General features: G+C 35.2%; 1 protein-coding gene across 1 annotated transcript in view; it reads left to right on the forward strand.

Moving 5' to 3' along the window:
* Window positions 1-14808, forward strand: part of LOC101737377 (Kv channel-interacting protein 1) — a gene marked incomplete at its 5' end in the record, with an annotated part of 171746 nt that overhangs the window by 60553 nt on the left and 96385 nt on the right. The window contains one exon of the mRNA XM_021352202.3: window positions 4093-4113. Coding sequence (XP_021207877.3) covers window positions 4093-4113 — 21 coding nt within the window. The remainder of the gene's footprint in view (window positions 1-4092; window positions 4114-14808) is intronic.

Consider the following 14808-nt stretch of genomic DNA (forward strand, 5'->3'; position numbering starts at 1 on the left):
GAAACTCAACACACACAACTTTCACAATGACAGGGTAAACCGACAGTTTCGTTGCATATACCGACAGACCGACTGACCGACTGACTGACTGACAGAGACTCACTGACTGAGACGGACGGAAGTAATTCCGTCCGTCTCAGTCAGTGAGTAATGTCTGACACGGAATGCCACGACTCTGTCCACGTACCGCCATTTTATACTGTGGCGTTACGGAGTCTACCCTTCGTTTTGTGATATTTATCAAAACAACATTTCATCATTTAAAATAATAATCAAAACCACCGTCTTAATATTACTAAAGTCGTTATCCACGACAACTAAAAGTCGTTATCCACGACATATATATATATTTATATGTATAATATTCGCTTAATTATTTTGTTTTACTCGTATATTCAGCACCGTTATTACTAGTTTTAAGATATTCCTGTAAAACAACTCTCCACGAGACAGGCAGTGCCTAGTGTGGAGAGTTTTTAGTAAGCTGTTATGTGTAAATGTTTTCAAAGTTAATAAATAAATTATTATTATTATTACAGTACGAGGCATTGAATATTTTGAGCGATAAATATGAGATTCGAAAAATTAAAATGACTTTTAAGTTTAATTTCGCGATTTCATAGTGAAGACAAGTGTGGTCGAAAATTGTAAAGTATTCAAAATGTTGAAGTAATATTTGTTTACGACTTGCGAAATCCGAAGAGATTATTATGTCCAAATATTTCCAACACTAAATCGATTTATACCTAATATATACGGCATCGTTTTAATAAGAACGAATGTTTCTTTTTCTACATCCGATTCTGAGCTTCATTCAAGTCACTTACCTCAGGAAGCTTATTTAAAATCGAATACAAATACCCGAAGATATATTGCTCATAGCCGGCTATTGAATAAGTTTAAAATCATATTACAATAAGCTTAGTCTGTCTATAAATTTACAGGAATACAATCATAGATAAAGTGGTTTTTCTTTAGATATATTATACTTTCTGCAATATAAGTAGAAGAGAAGTTAGAAAAGTGATAACATCGACCACTTTACTCGGTAGCTTGTTTTACTTTTTACGTAACGGTTGTGTGCTCCGTTACATAAAGATAAACATAAGTCAATAACAATTACCCCCTTTATTTAGCCCTTGACTTGGCGTGCAGGATAGGTACGTGTAGACCTATTTTAGTATCTTATACTTGGAAACACGAACGCATATAAACATTTAAAATGTTTCGACTTAATAATTAAATTGCCAAGATAGAGTACATGCATCTTATTATTATTTTTTTATTCCTTTTATGGGTGGACGAGCTCACAGCCCACTTGATGTTAAGTGGTAACTGGAGCCCATAGACATCTACAACATAAATGCGCCACCCACCTAGAGATATAAGTTCTAAGTTCTCAGTATAGTTGCAACGTCTGCCCCACCCTTCAAACCGAAACGCATTACTGCTTCACGGTAGAAATACCCAAGGTGGTGGTACCCACCCGCGCGGACCCACAAGAAGTCCTACCACTAGTACAAAATATCCAATAGGACGTAGATTTGAGCTTAGCTAAGCATCATCTGTTTTTTTCAGAAAGTTATTTTAAAGTGTTTCTATAAACAGCCTTTTTTTACTTGTGAACTCACTTGCTGGGTGCATCCACCTGGTCTAAAAGGGTAGCCCTATTTCACGGTCATCATAAAATCAATGCAATCTATATCGCATACTGAGACCAAAGGTACCTTTGATATTTATAATGGTTATAATTCACAATAATTAAAAACTAAAACCACAACCAAGTTAAAACCTCAGTGGGATGTCCCCTAAATGAGTGCAGTATAATGGCCTCGAGCAGGGAGAGATGGCGGGACATCGTTAGGCGCATCAAGTCTACCCCTAAAACACTACATGTAGATCGCGACCACTCTGTGAAGAGTGATACGATTGAGAAGAAGGTAATTCACATTAAAGGCAAAATAGAAATAGGCAGCATCGTGCTAAAAATCAATAAGATGTTGGTATTTCAGAGAACGGGCTTACTTACAACTCGCCCTATCAGCAAGACCGTCCTACGAAATACTCATATTGTTGAAATTTTTATTATTGACAGAACGGAAGGCATTTCCACTACTTCTTCTACTCAAGTAAAATATAGTACATATATATGTAATCAATATGTAGTGTTAATATAATTCATTGGCCTATTTCTGCCGTGAAGCAGTAATGCGTTTCGGTTTGAAGGGTGGGGCAGCCGTTGTAACTATAATTGAGACCTTAGAACTTATATCTCAAAGTGGGTGGCGCATTTACGTTGTAGATGTCTATGGGCTCCAGTAACCACTTAACACTAGGTGGGCTGTGAGCTCGTACACTCATCTAATCAATAAAAAAAAAAAAAAAACCATTTAAAATGTTAATTAGATAAATAATGTATGTTATGTATGTGCGTAGTTAAAAAAAGTTACACGCTTAAATGCAAACCGAACTAATATTTCCTTTTTTTAATCATGAACAGGATATTAGCGAAATGAAAAAAATATTATTACACAGTCATCGTTCCTTGTTACGTGTGAAATTTTTAAAGTCAATTGTGAAATAGTTCTGTTCAAACATACACAAGAACAAATCTAACTAAAACGTGTTAAAAACAAGAGTTTATCGAACAATATTTTCAAACCACAGGATTCGATGACTATTAAACAAACCGCACAAAACGCTACAATCCACAAATGTCAACAATAAATTAATCGATTATCAGACTATGTCACAGTTGTAGTGATCGATTATGCTATAACGCATCACTACTATCCCTCGTTTCTTTGTTCTAGGAATAATATTTCAGCATTGGCCGTCGATTATCCGTAGTATGAATAATGTCCGCAATAAATTCAATGTTCCTTGTTGTGAATGCGTACGTTATGGTGCAGAGATAATAATAGATTACATAGGTTAGGGGTAATTTGATAGTCTTCGTGATGTTGTATGAAAATACGACCTAATATTCGTCGCGACTTAGGCTTGAAGAATGTTAAAATAATTAAAGTTAATTTTAAATAAATACCAAAGGTAGGGTGTATTGTGAGCTAACGCTATTGGGTACCATCACACCACCTCTTTATGTGCTCCGTTTTCAAAGGTGAGGCAGTTATTTTACAGCACAATGCAAGTCTTAAGGACCTCATGAAGGTATGTGACTTTTACGTTTTGATGTGTGTGCGCTCCGATAATCACTTAATATCAGATGGGCCTTGAGCTCAGTGTACGATGATACGGATCTTACATCATCACCCATCTTTAAAATTTCATACCTATCTAACATGCGTTCACAAAAGATAAAACCATTAAAACTATAAAATTTGCTTCAGAAAATTTAAACTAATATTATACGTATTTATATTTATGTAAAGCATGAATACGCAATTAACTACCGTCAGCTTGATTGGAATATTGAACCGAATTGATCTGAATATCTCGAAGCTTTTACTCTTACCTACTGAAAAAACATATTATACCTTTTCACATTATACTATATACAATTATATAATTGTGTCAATAAAAGATTGAATGAAAAATAAATGTATCTATATAATAGAATACCAATACCTTATCCTACCTTTATGGTCATGAAGCTATTATAATCGCACATTTATCCCCGCAATAACATTAAACTGTAAAAATATTTACAAATTTTTCTCCCGTTCTCATTCATCTCATCTGCTATCATCTATTTAAATCACTGATATTCTATCTACCTGACATTGGCAGAGTCATTCGTCAAAGAAGAGACTCGAGCCATAAAAAAAAAAAAAAAAATTATCGCACATGTCATAAAAGTTTAACCACAAACATCCGAGTTTATCCTTCCTAAATAATCGTATAAATTACACTACCATCCTATCATAACACTAAAATATTTCAACAAACTCGAGCCCGTATTCCCATATAAATAATATGCTGAAAATAACACACAATTAATTAACATTACCAAAGAATACGCCTTACTCTTTCACTTGAATTTCGTCTCTATGGAAATGAGGGTTTATTTCACTGTGAAAATTAAAACCCGTACTTCATACACACTTATTAACACATTAATATATTTCCCAGGTCTCACTGCGCAGTCAGAAAGTAAGCTACAGTACAAAACTTAGCATGAATTAGTTTTCTTCATAAACAAACCATAAAAATACTTTAATACATCTACCCATTTAGTGTCGCTACGTATTTAATAGTAGATTAATAGTCTTTTCTGAACATAGTACGCATTACCCGAAATTACTATTTTCTAATACACTTACTTGCAGATCGATATGAAAGCGTGCTCATTTTTCCGCCTATGCGCCCATATGGTGTCGAATATCGATCGGCAACTATGTGTAATAGGGTTTATAGAAGTAATTCTTAGATCGACATTTCTATCCACTTAGTGAAGGCATGATGTAGATCTAACACCTGCGACTATGAATGTAACGGTGAGTCGTGAATTCTATAAAGGTCACACGCATTTTTATTCAATTTTTAACTTAGTTGACGATCATTGGGAATCGAATGTTGATTTTTTTTTATTTTCATATGATAACAAGTTAAACGAATGACGAAAATATCGTAAAATAAATAATAGTTTAAAAAAATTAAAAAACCCGCTTTATATAAAATTCAACTAAAAAATAGAAAATTAATTTTAATAAATTTAAATTGAAAATAGTGTAAAAAAAAAATTTTTTTATTTTGAAAAAAGTCTGGGGTGCTTTTGAGATATTATTGAAATAATAATTCTTCTAATCATATCTGTCAGAAAAATATTTATAAATAATAACACCATGCACCCCATGCATAAACTATTATTTATTTTTCATTTTTTAGTTGAATTTCATTTTTTTCAATATTTTTCTAATATTCAATTGTCATCGGTCCTCGATAAATCTACAAAGTTTGAATGAAATCTGGCCATTTAAAGTGGATCAAAATTGCGTCTAAAGGAGTCAGTTACAAACACACACACATTCATGTACAAGTGAAGCTAATATAAAGCGTGTAAAAACAAACCTTTGTTAACCGATCTTCAATAAATTATTTCCGTTACGATTTTCTCCGTATTTTCAGCCAAACTGCATGAACCTTCACACAGCCATCTTAATAATAAAATAATAAACGAGCTCTCCATACATTAGCGGTAACGTACATTCATATTTATGAGAATGCTAGAGTAATAGTGTAAATTGCAGTTCACAGTTCAACGAGCGAGAAACTCGAATATCACTCGATTACATTAATGGTAAGTACGGTGAATAACGTCGCAGCGAATGTGTATTATTTATCTCAAGGTAAACTCCACTTTGAACTAAGGTCGGCGTGTCAAATTATATTTTCAAAGAATACGTATATGAGAGTTATAAGAATGATGGCAAGGCGAGCTGCGAGTCGATTTGATGGTAAGTGGTTCTCGGTAACCTTAGATGCATATCGCAATTTAAATTCTGTACCCCGCTTTATGACACGAAATTGAAGTCTCGATAACAATGATATTAAATCACCAACATCCTCCTTGAAACCGAAGACTTACCAAATCCAAGTGACCTAGGTAAGGCCTCCGAAGATTGCACCCCTGCTATTTTTGGTGTCCGTGAGCGTCAGTAGCCACTTCACATCAAATAGACTGAAATAACCTTTTGTGCGCACGTCGTACTCTTATTGTAGAAATAGATACAGAAAAATTAAATATTTTTTATACTGAATGTGTATATCGTCGCCGCTTAGAATATAAATTACATTTTTAAAAGTTAATTAAAAAACCCACAAATAATACCCACAATAATACACACTTTTCGACCCAAAATCCTCTAGTAGAATAGTATATCTAGAATCGAAATATCGATAGAAAAGATTCCCTAGTATCGATATAAACGAAATACCGAGAGAAAAGATTCCCTAGTATCGCTAGAAACAAAATATCGATAGAGAAGATTCTCATTCAACTTCAGTCATTCAGCCAGACCTACATAAACCTCAGTCTCAGTACGACTTCCACCTTAACGACTCTTTCACAAAAGAAGGACAATTCCAATGTCGAATCAATAAGACGAACCGAAGTTCAACAAATAGTCATTGAATTACATTGTGTTTGAACGGCCCCTACTCTCTTTGATGGCAACGCAATTTGCTCCAAGTTCCCGCTAGATACTACAAAATTAACGAACTCCTTTTAAAGTCCCCTTTTTTAAATATCGTCTTGTATACAAAAAAGAGATTTGTCTTGTGTCAGTCTTAACAGAAATTTGTTACGTCTTTGTACAAAAAACAGCTCTTGATAAAGAAATGTTAACCTTACAATTTTTAAGGGAAGATATTCCAGGGAAGATATTCATAAAATTATTATTATTATTGTGTGGGTATTTATATAATTAATTACCAACAATATGAAATAATTGAACTTAAGTTGCGGTATTTTTTCATCTAGTACATTTTATTATATCATTGTCGATACGATAAAAAACTACACTATTTTATTAAAAAACGAAATATCTTAACTAATAATAACTGGTTTTATCATAATTAAATTGGTAAACCTGTTATTTAACTAAAGTCACTGATATTAACACTAGAGATATTTCTTCATCCAAAATACTTTAATTTTAGAACTAATTTTAATACAGTCAAAGTGAAAATAATCTTTTACTACTGGACAATTTTATGCTATAAACTTAAATCCTAATACATTTCATAGTAAGACTAATAAAGACAATCTCGAATTAAACACATTTAAAAGCAAATGTCCGCTTTCTTAACAAGAGATTCCTCATTCCATTTAGCATTGTATTTGTTCAAATGTTCAATGTACTAAGCGTATCTTCCTTTATATACGAAAAAACCTTTTTTTATCTTTTCATTATCTTACATCCGCGACTCCACCGACAAATAAAATGTTCCCATTTTGTTCAAATTTTTCCCTTGCGTCGATGTAACAATCAGATATGTTGCTTGCGTACAAAACTATTCAAATGTTGCCTATTTTAATGTTGTGTGTGAAAAAACGTCTAAGCAAGTATAATTTACACATTTATTTACACAAACACATTTATACTGTACAGTAGATTCGGTGTAGATTACTGTTTAAGGAAAAAGCCAAAGAAAAATGTATACTAGAAAAGTTTGTTCGACAAATTCTGCAGCTCACGTAGTTAGTTCTTGGTCGAAGTAGGGTTATCCCAAAGAAACTTAATGAGATTTTCACTTCTATTTCGGCCGAAATAGTCTGTCAAAAAACTTTCAAAATACATTTCAGTAGTTCATCAGTATTTGGGCTAGGAGAAAATCAGCCGTGAAAGACTAGGGGCAGGGGCAGTACCGACGAATAGTTTATTTTGAGTTATTACGTTCGATTAAGTAAAGTCATAAAACTATTTATGCAGGGACCGTAGTGTCGGACAACTGTTTGCCAACCTCTAATAGATTAAGATAATCCCAGCTCAGTTACCTAAACTAGATCATGATCTCTGAAAATAGATCTCCATTTCTTTATTATTTACTTAACGCGAATGGAATGTACACATTGTTCACTAACAATTTAATTTATGTAACAGGAACTTTCTATCTCTCTCTCTCTATTTTTAGTGCTAGCTTGCCAACTTTCCGCCTGAAGCTCACAAAGATCCGCCTTTGTAACATTAAAGCAGTGATATTTTAAACGAAATTATCGGACCTAAATTAGTAGTAGACTATCTAGGTTAGTTTGGAAATCAATATTACATATTATTCTATGCGCTTTGATGATATCTACATATATAATAGTATATTGAAAGTCATGTCTGGACTGAATTTGGACATATGCATTAATCCTCTCTCTATCTCTGTCTCCAGCCTTTTTAATGCAGACCAGACCAGTAAGGTATTTGATTTGGTAAGCTGCATGATCTGTTTCAGTCCACATTATCTAGCACAAAATTTTTAAATAGGCTATCACGATCTCTATAAGCTACATGTCCATAGTAATTCAGAATTCATTGGAACCAGAAGTATTTTTAGGAAATATTTTTAATATCGTTTCTTATTATAAAGGGAAAATCTTTCATTGTCTAGATATCTTTACCGTAAAAATCCCAATAAGTCCAAATAATGTGGGCTTTTTTACTACTGTAGACAGGGGGGGGTTAAAAAGTTTTCACGATGCATGTGCTATTAAATGGTTACCGAAACTAATAAACATTGATGACGTCAACCATCGTAAATCCATTTCCGTTGTATATTGGCTCACATCAAACGTAATGAATAACTGTTATTCGGCACAAATAAGCAGCATGGCGGAATGTACCTACATGGTACAGAATCATAATACTCCCCGCCAACGAAAATAATTGAATACTCATTATAAAAGTTGTGATAATTTAGAAACTTTAAGTGAGATTCAATATTTGTTAAATTTTGAACAAGTTTTTATTAGCTTAGTATGTCTGTATGTAATCTTTTTATCCTTTTTTTTTATTCTTTAATTTTAAAACCCCATAAAATATTTATTTGTGGCAATAAATATCGCGACAGACAGAATTACGAATTTGTTGTTTCTTGCACAATTAGCTAGCTTCACAATCACACGGCTAATGCTTAGTTCCAATTTTTTTGTTTGTAATACATACTTGATAACAATTCGAGGGGTGAGAGGCAATTTGGCTTAAGCGACATTATTGAAATTTTACTGGAGAACTTTTTAAAGTAAAAAATTTGAAAATAATCTCATGACAAAAAAACTTCTTCGTTAAGTTATGTTACATTATTTATTTATTTATAACTTCATATACTAGACAGTATAACGTCGGACTTAATGCCATAGGCATTCTCTAACAGTCTACCTTAGGGGAGTGCAGAGATGAACCTTGGCAGGTGTAGTGTGAAGGTGATATTATTTGAATGGGATAAATTTAATTGAAGTTCAATTAAAAACATCGTACTGTTGATGCTAATACCAAATAAAACGCATCTTTTATTACAAAGATAAATGTCGCAAATTAAGTGACATGTCGCTTAATCCAAAGAGCCTTTCACCTCTCAGTATATATCACGGGGCCACTTTCTCTTAACGGTATATCAATAATACTTAATCTCAATAATCACCGGTTCTCAAACTTGAAATAATAACGTGTCAAGTGAATTATAATTAAATAAAACTTCTAATGTTAAGTTATAGAACTTAATTAACTTTCCGCTTAATGTGAATGTCGTTTTAATTAAGTTTAATACCATTAAGCGTTGCGCAAGCCGATATTTTTGTAAGCTGTGTGAAAACTGTAATTAAAGTTTTAATGAGCTGCTGCTGTAAAGTTTGAAAACAAATATTTTATTTTAACGGAGCCATCTTCAAACGATGTAGTAATTAAAAATGTTATTGAATATTAACATTTTTTATGATGCTCGAAAAAATCGCTTTCAAAATCTTTTTGATTATAACTACTACTATACTACAACAATCAATGTTAGGAAGGCAAATGTGTTTCTGTTAATTTGTCTTTCTTTCACGAAGCGAAGAAGCCAAAACAGATATCCTTATTTTTGCAAAGAACAATCTAGAATTTAGACTTCTCCTATTCATTGAAGAGACTTTGCTTTTTTTTCTGTTTTAGTACCTGATGCTCTCCAAATAAATCTGCTCACGATCAATAATACTATGTGTATTTATTTTTGTTAATTGAGGAAAAGGTGGACCTAAGAAAAAATAGATGGATTGGAAATGGAAGACGATATGTGTGAGAGGGGAGTGAGCGAAGAAATTATATATGATAGAAGAGTATGGAAGGAGAAAACATGTTGCACCGACCCCAAGTGACTGGGAGAAGGGCAAGGGAATGATGATGATTTATTATTGTTATGAATTTATCGGATGACATGTACAACATGACATGACAAGTCGTGTGGTCTCGCAGCATATACTACCAGGAGTTGCTTAAAGTTGCAGCTTTCATTGCACTACAAAAATTAAAGTTTACTGGTGGTAGGACCTGGCGTGAGTCCGCACGGGTAGGTACCACCACCCCGCCTATTTCTGCCGTGAAGCAGTAATGCGTTTCGGTTTGAAGGGTGGGGCAGCCGTTGTAGGTATACTGAGACCTTAGAACTCATATCTCAGGATGCGTGGCGGTTTTTGCGTTGTAGATGTCTATGGGCTCTAGTAACCACTTAACACCAGGTAGGCTGTAAACACGTTCACCTACCTAAGCAATAAAAAATAAAAAAAATGTGTTATTGTGACCACTCAATACAAGCTCTGGATGGCGTGAAAAATAAATTAATCTACAACAAAATAATAACTTTTCATTAAAATTAATTACATCAACTCCGGACAACAAGTCAAGCGTTTATAATCGACTAAGATATCTGTTTATAACAGAATCATTTGTGAGTTTGTGAATCCAGTATGGCGCCAGCATTCTCAGAGCTGGCTGCACCCGACCAAATCATTTCTCAAGATCACCAACTTCCCTCTTAAACATCAAACGAAAGTTTACAATCAAACGACCGTATTCTGAATATCGCACGTACTAAATGGAAGCGATGTGATTAAAGTACAAAACGTTATTTATGTTCGCCGTAAAATTGAGGGGAAATATAGAGAAATTAAAATTAAATTTGCCTCATTCTGTAAATAAGCCCATATATGTGGTTATTTAATTATAATCTTTTTTCGAATTGCTAATATGGAAGGTCACGGTCCGCCTAGTGATAAGTGGTCTTCGGAGCCCATAGACAACAAGAACGTAAATTCCGCTACCCACCTTGAAACATGAGTTCTAAATCTCAGCTTTCAGTACAATCATCACCATAATCGGTTGCTCTTGACAGAGCAGTCGTGGTCATGTGGAATTCTTGCTCATTAAAGCCTTGACAGATGTTTTCCACAGCTTGCGAACCGAGGCCGAACGTTTCAAACCGAAACGCAATAACGCTTCATGGCAGAATAAGCAAAGTGATAGCACCTACCCCTGCGAACTCGCAAGATACCTCTTAACACCTTTAAAAACACGTAGTACCGACTCATAGTTCACAAGAAATGATCAAATCTTCAAAAAGGGTTCTCCACTTGAGCAAACCATAATTTTAAAGTTACCAAACACGTTGCTGACGATCAAAAATATTTTTATTATTATTTCCTTCTTAGATGAACGTACTCACGCTCCATCAGATATAACTTGGCTAGCGGAGCCTAAAGAGGTAGGTAGGTAGAGGTGGTGGTAGGACCTCTTGTGATTCCGCGCGGGTAGGTACCACCACCCTGCCTATTTCTGCCGTGAAGCAGTAATGCGTTTCTGTTTGAAGGGGTCGGCAGCCGTTGTAACTGTACTTGAGACCAGTGATCACTTAACATCAGGTGGGCTGGGAGCTTGTCCAACCATCTAATAAAAAAAAGTGTGTGAGCGGCGAGATGAAAGCACGGAGGCTCGGATGGCTCGGCCATGTAGTGCATATGGAGCAGGATCGGGCTGTCAACCGGGTGTACCGGAGGGCGCCGGCCTGTAAGGAGCTCGCTGGTCTAACGCTGTGGAAGGCAATATAGGTGAGCTCCAAATGTCGGATTGGCAAGGTGTTGCGCAGCGCCGGGATGAATGACAAAGTTTATTGTCGGAGGCCAAGACCCACTTCGGGGTCATAGCACCAGTGCAATAGTAGTAGTAGTAGCGGAGCCTATAGATATCACAACGTGAATGCCGCCGCTCAGCTTGAGACATGAGGTCGAAATCACAATTGTATTGAATGATAATCTTTCAAATAGGAACGCTGGGCTGATTCGTTCCAGAAATGGGTGGGACGGTGGTGTCTGCCCGTTTGGTCTACAATGTGTCCTATCACCAGCAAATGCCAACGTTACATTGGTAATATACGATTCCCATGCGCTAGACCTCATAGCACTATGAATGGAATTAGCTGGTAATTAGAGCCCGGCCCAGAAATGGGAGCTGAACGTCATGTGAGGCTAAAATGCAAGTTTTAACTGGACCCTTTCCTTGATCGTAATAATAATATCATTAAATAATTCCATAGGCAACTTCTTTGGCAAGATTGTTTGCTGTTACAGCAAAATTTCATGCATATTAAAAAATGTGAAGACTTCAAAATTTATTTAAATTCGAGGCTGTTTCATAATAAAACCGGACAGCCCATTGAGTTTACGCTTCGTTAATACACACAATCTGTAGCGCCGTAACATAAACCCTTCCGGAAAACTTTAGACCCAGGTCAAACGGGAGTGGTCGTTGATCAAGTCTTAAAATTAAATTAGTGAAGACCGTAGTGATAATTAAAATTAGTGACAAAAGGGGCAAAACAAACATTCTGCATTCAAAGTTTTACTATGAAAGGAGTCAAAATCATCGAAAGTAGTCATCGTTCTCCTCGAACCCGTCACTCGACGAAGGGCTCGGCGAGTAAACTAACCCACAGACCAACCCCACTGAGTTTCTCGCCGGATCTTCTCAGTGGGTCGCGTTTCCGATCCGGTGATAGATTCTGCGAAGCATGACTCTTGCTAGGGTTCATGTTAGCAACAACGTCAGGATTGAGCCCCGTGAGCACACCTACTCGCTTGGTGACGCTGATATGGTCTGTCAAGACCATGAGCTTAGGAAGGAATAAAAAAAAAAGTAGCCGTCACGGCTCCATCAAACTGCTGACCGAGAATGCTGGTATAAATGAAGATCGACGTTATATCGGCATCAAAAAACTACCCGACCACAATCCCTCTTTCAAGAGTAAAACCAAGTGTAGTTTGCAAGGCTGTAAGATTTATTCGTAGCAACATCCCACATCGCTTTCTTGAAAACAATTTGAACATAATGTAAAATAAAATAGATTCAGAATAAGACGTTCAAGTTTTCGAAGCGAGAACTGATATCAGTGGTCCAACTTTCGCCATTCATCTTTAGCATGAAGTTCTCACAGTAATTGTCGACTAATGATCTGCATCGTGTGCTCGATATGTTTATTATATTCACGTACAGAATTTTGTAACTGTGTTTCTGGAATACTTAATTTTCTCAAAGAATTGAAATCATTTAGAATTTTTCAACGTTTGTTAGTTCAATATTTTGAAGTGAAATATCTTCCTTCCAAGTCAAATAACTTATACAAATATAATGCTGTTTGGTTAATGAAATCGTCACATTTTATACTCAGTTAAAAGAAGCCTCCGTGTAGTGGTCTAATGGGTAGGCCCTTAGTGAACTAGTATTCAGCAACTATTTGAAGCAGATACTAATTATATTATGCATAATTAGTACCTCGACCCGACCATCTTTTTCCACGAATGGTCGCATGAATGGTCTATTGAGGAAACACGAAGAATAGCAGCTAACATAATAAAATTGAAACATTAACTTCTCGTTTCAATCGTGGTCGTATTAGTATTGGAACATCTAATTGGAAATAATTGTTAAATACTTTTGTCCTATCTAATTTAAATAAATGTAATAGGCTGGTGGTAGGACCTCTTGTGAGTCCGCACGGGTAGATACCACCACCCCACCTATTTCGGCCGTGAAGCAGTAATACGTTTCGGTTTGAAGGGTGGGGCAGCCGTTGTAACTATACTTGAGACCTTAGAACTTATATCTCAAGGTGGGTGGCGCATTTACGTTGTGGATGTCTATGGGCTCCAGTAACCACTTAACACCAGGTGGGCTGTGAGCACGTCCACCCATCAAAGCAATAAAAAAAAGACACTGAATAATCAAATCTTTTTTGAATGCTTCCGATTGTTAAAGGCTAATCCTTCGTATTCAATTCCGAAACTTCAATCATAAATTTACGTAATGACCAATAAGATTACAACCTCTATACATCCGCACAACAATTGTGCCCAAGAATTTATAATTCGAGTATCCGTTAAACGTTAAACATCCTATTATATGATTTTTTAGTATTATATATGTAGATTGAAGTTTGCAGAAGATTGCACCTATGTAAATTTATAGCCCATTTCCTCTAACGAATAGTTTTTATGGAAGTTTCAATCTTATTATCATATATATTAGTTTGTTTCGTCTGAAGTGCATGCATTTATTGTTGAAACGATATACGATGAAGTTGTAAATCTCTTATGGTTTTGTGTTGATTGGTCAAAGAGCTTAAACTCAAAATGAATGAACAATTCATTTTAAGTTTCAATTCATTTCATTTAATTCAATTCTATTTAACCGCATCTGTGACCTAATCAACTTATTATTCAAACAATTTGTCTACACAATCTTTGTTAATTTAACGAATCGGTCTCAATAGCGATGATACCAAATATCACAAAAGATTTCCAAGGCGCTCGTTTTCATTTTCGACTTGTTATAGCCATATTTTCCATCTCATAAAATAATGGAATTTCTCGCACTGAATTCAGATATTATCCGAGACATTCCGGCGGTCCTTTGACGGGGCCTACGACACCGGCTGGCGGTACTACACTCTTATAATAAGATTTTACATGCAACTTTACCTTGAAAAGAATATTTTTTTTACATATTGTTTTTCTTACTGTTGAATGAAAATAAAACTCCTTATCAACATTCATATTCATTGTTATGGCAAACAACATAGCCGGACGGATTTCAACAGGTAGCTACAGCCTACAGCCAGATAGAGGTGATAGTAGAAGAATTATAGAGGACATCACCTTTAAATAATATTAAAGAGAAAAAATTAAATATTTACGCCCAGAAAATTGTATTATTAGTTATAGTAAATTCGCGATGTGGTTGTGCAAATCGTATAAACAGAGAATGCATGATTTTCCAACGATGATACGGCCGTCATAATTATTTTTTTACTGCATGAGGATAGCTCGTATCTGAGAAA

The sequence above is a fragment of the Bombyx mori genome, chromosome 23 (genome assembly GCF_030269925.1).
Source record: "Bombyx mori chromosome 23, ASM3026992v2".
Taxonomy (NCBI): domain Eukaryota; kingdom Metazoa; phylum Arthropoda; class Insecta; order Lepidoptera; family Bombycidae; genus Bombyx; species Bombyx mori.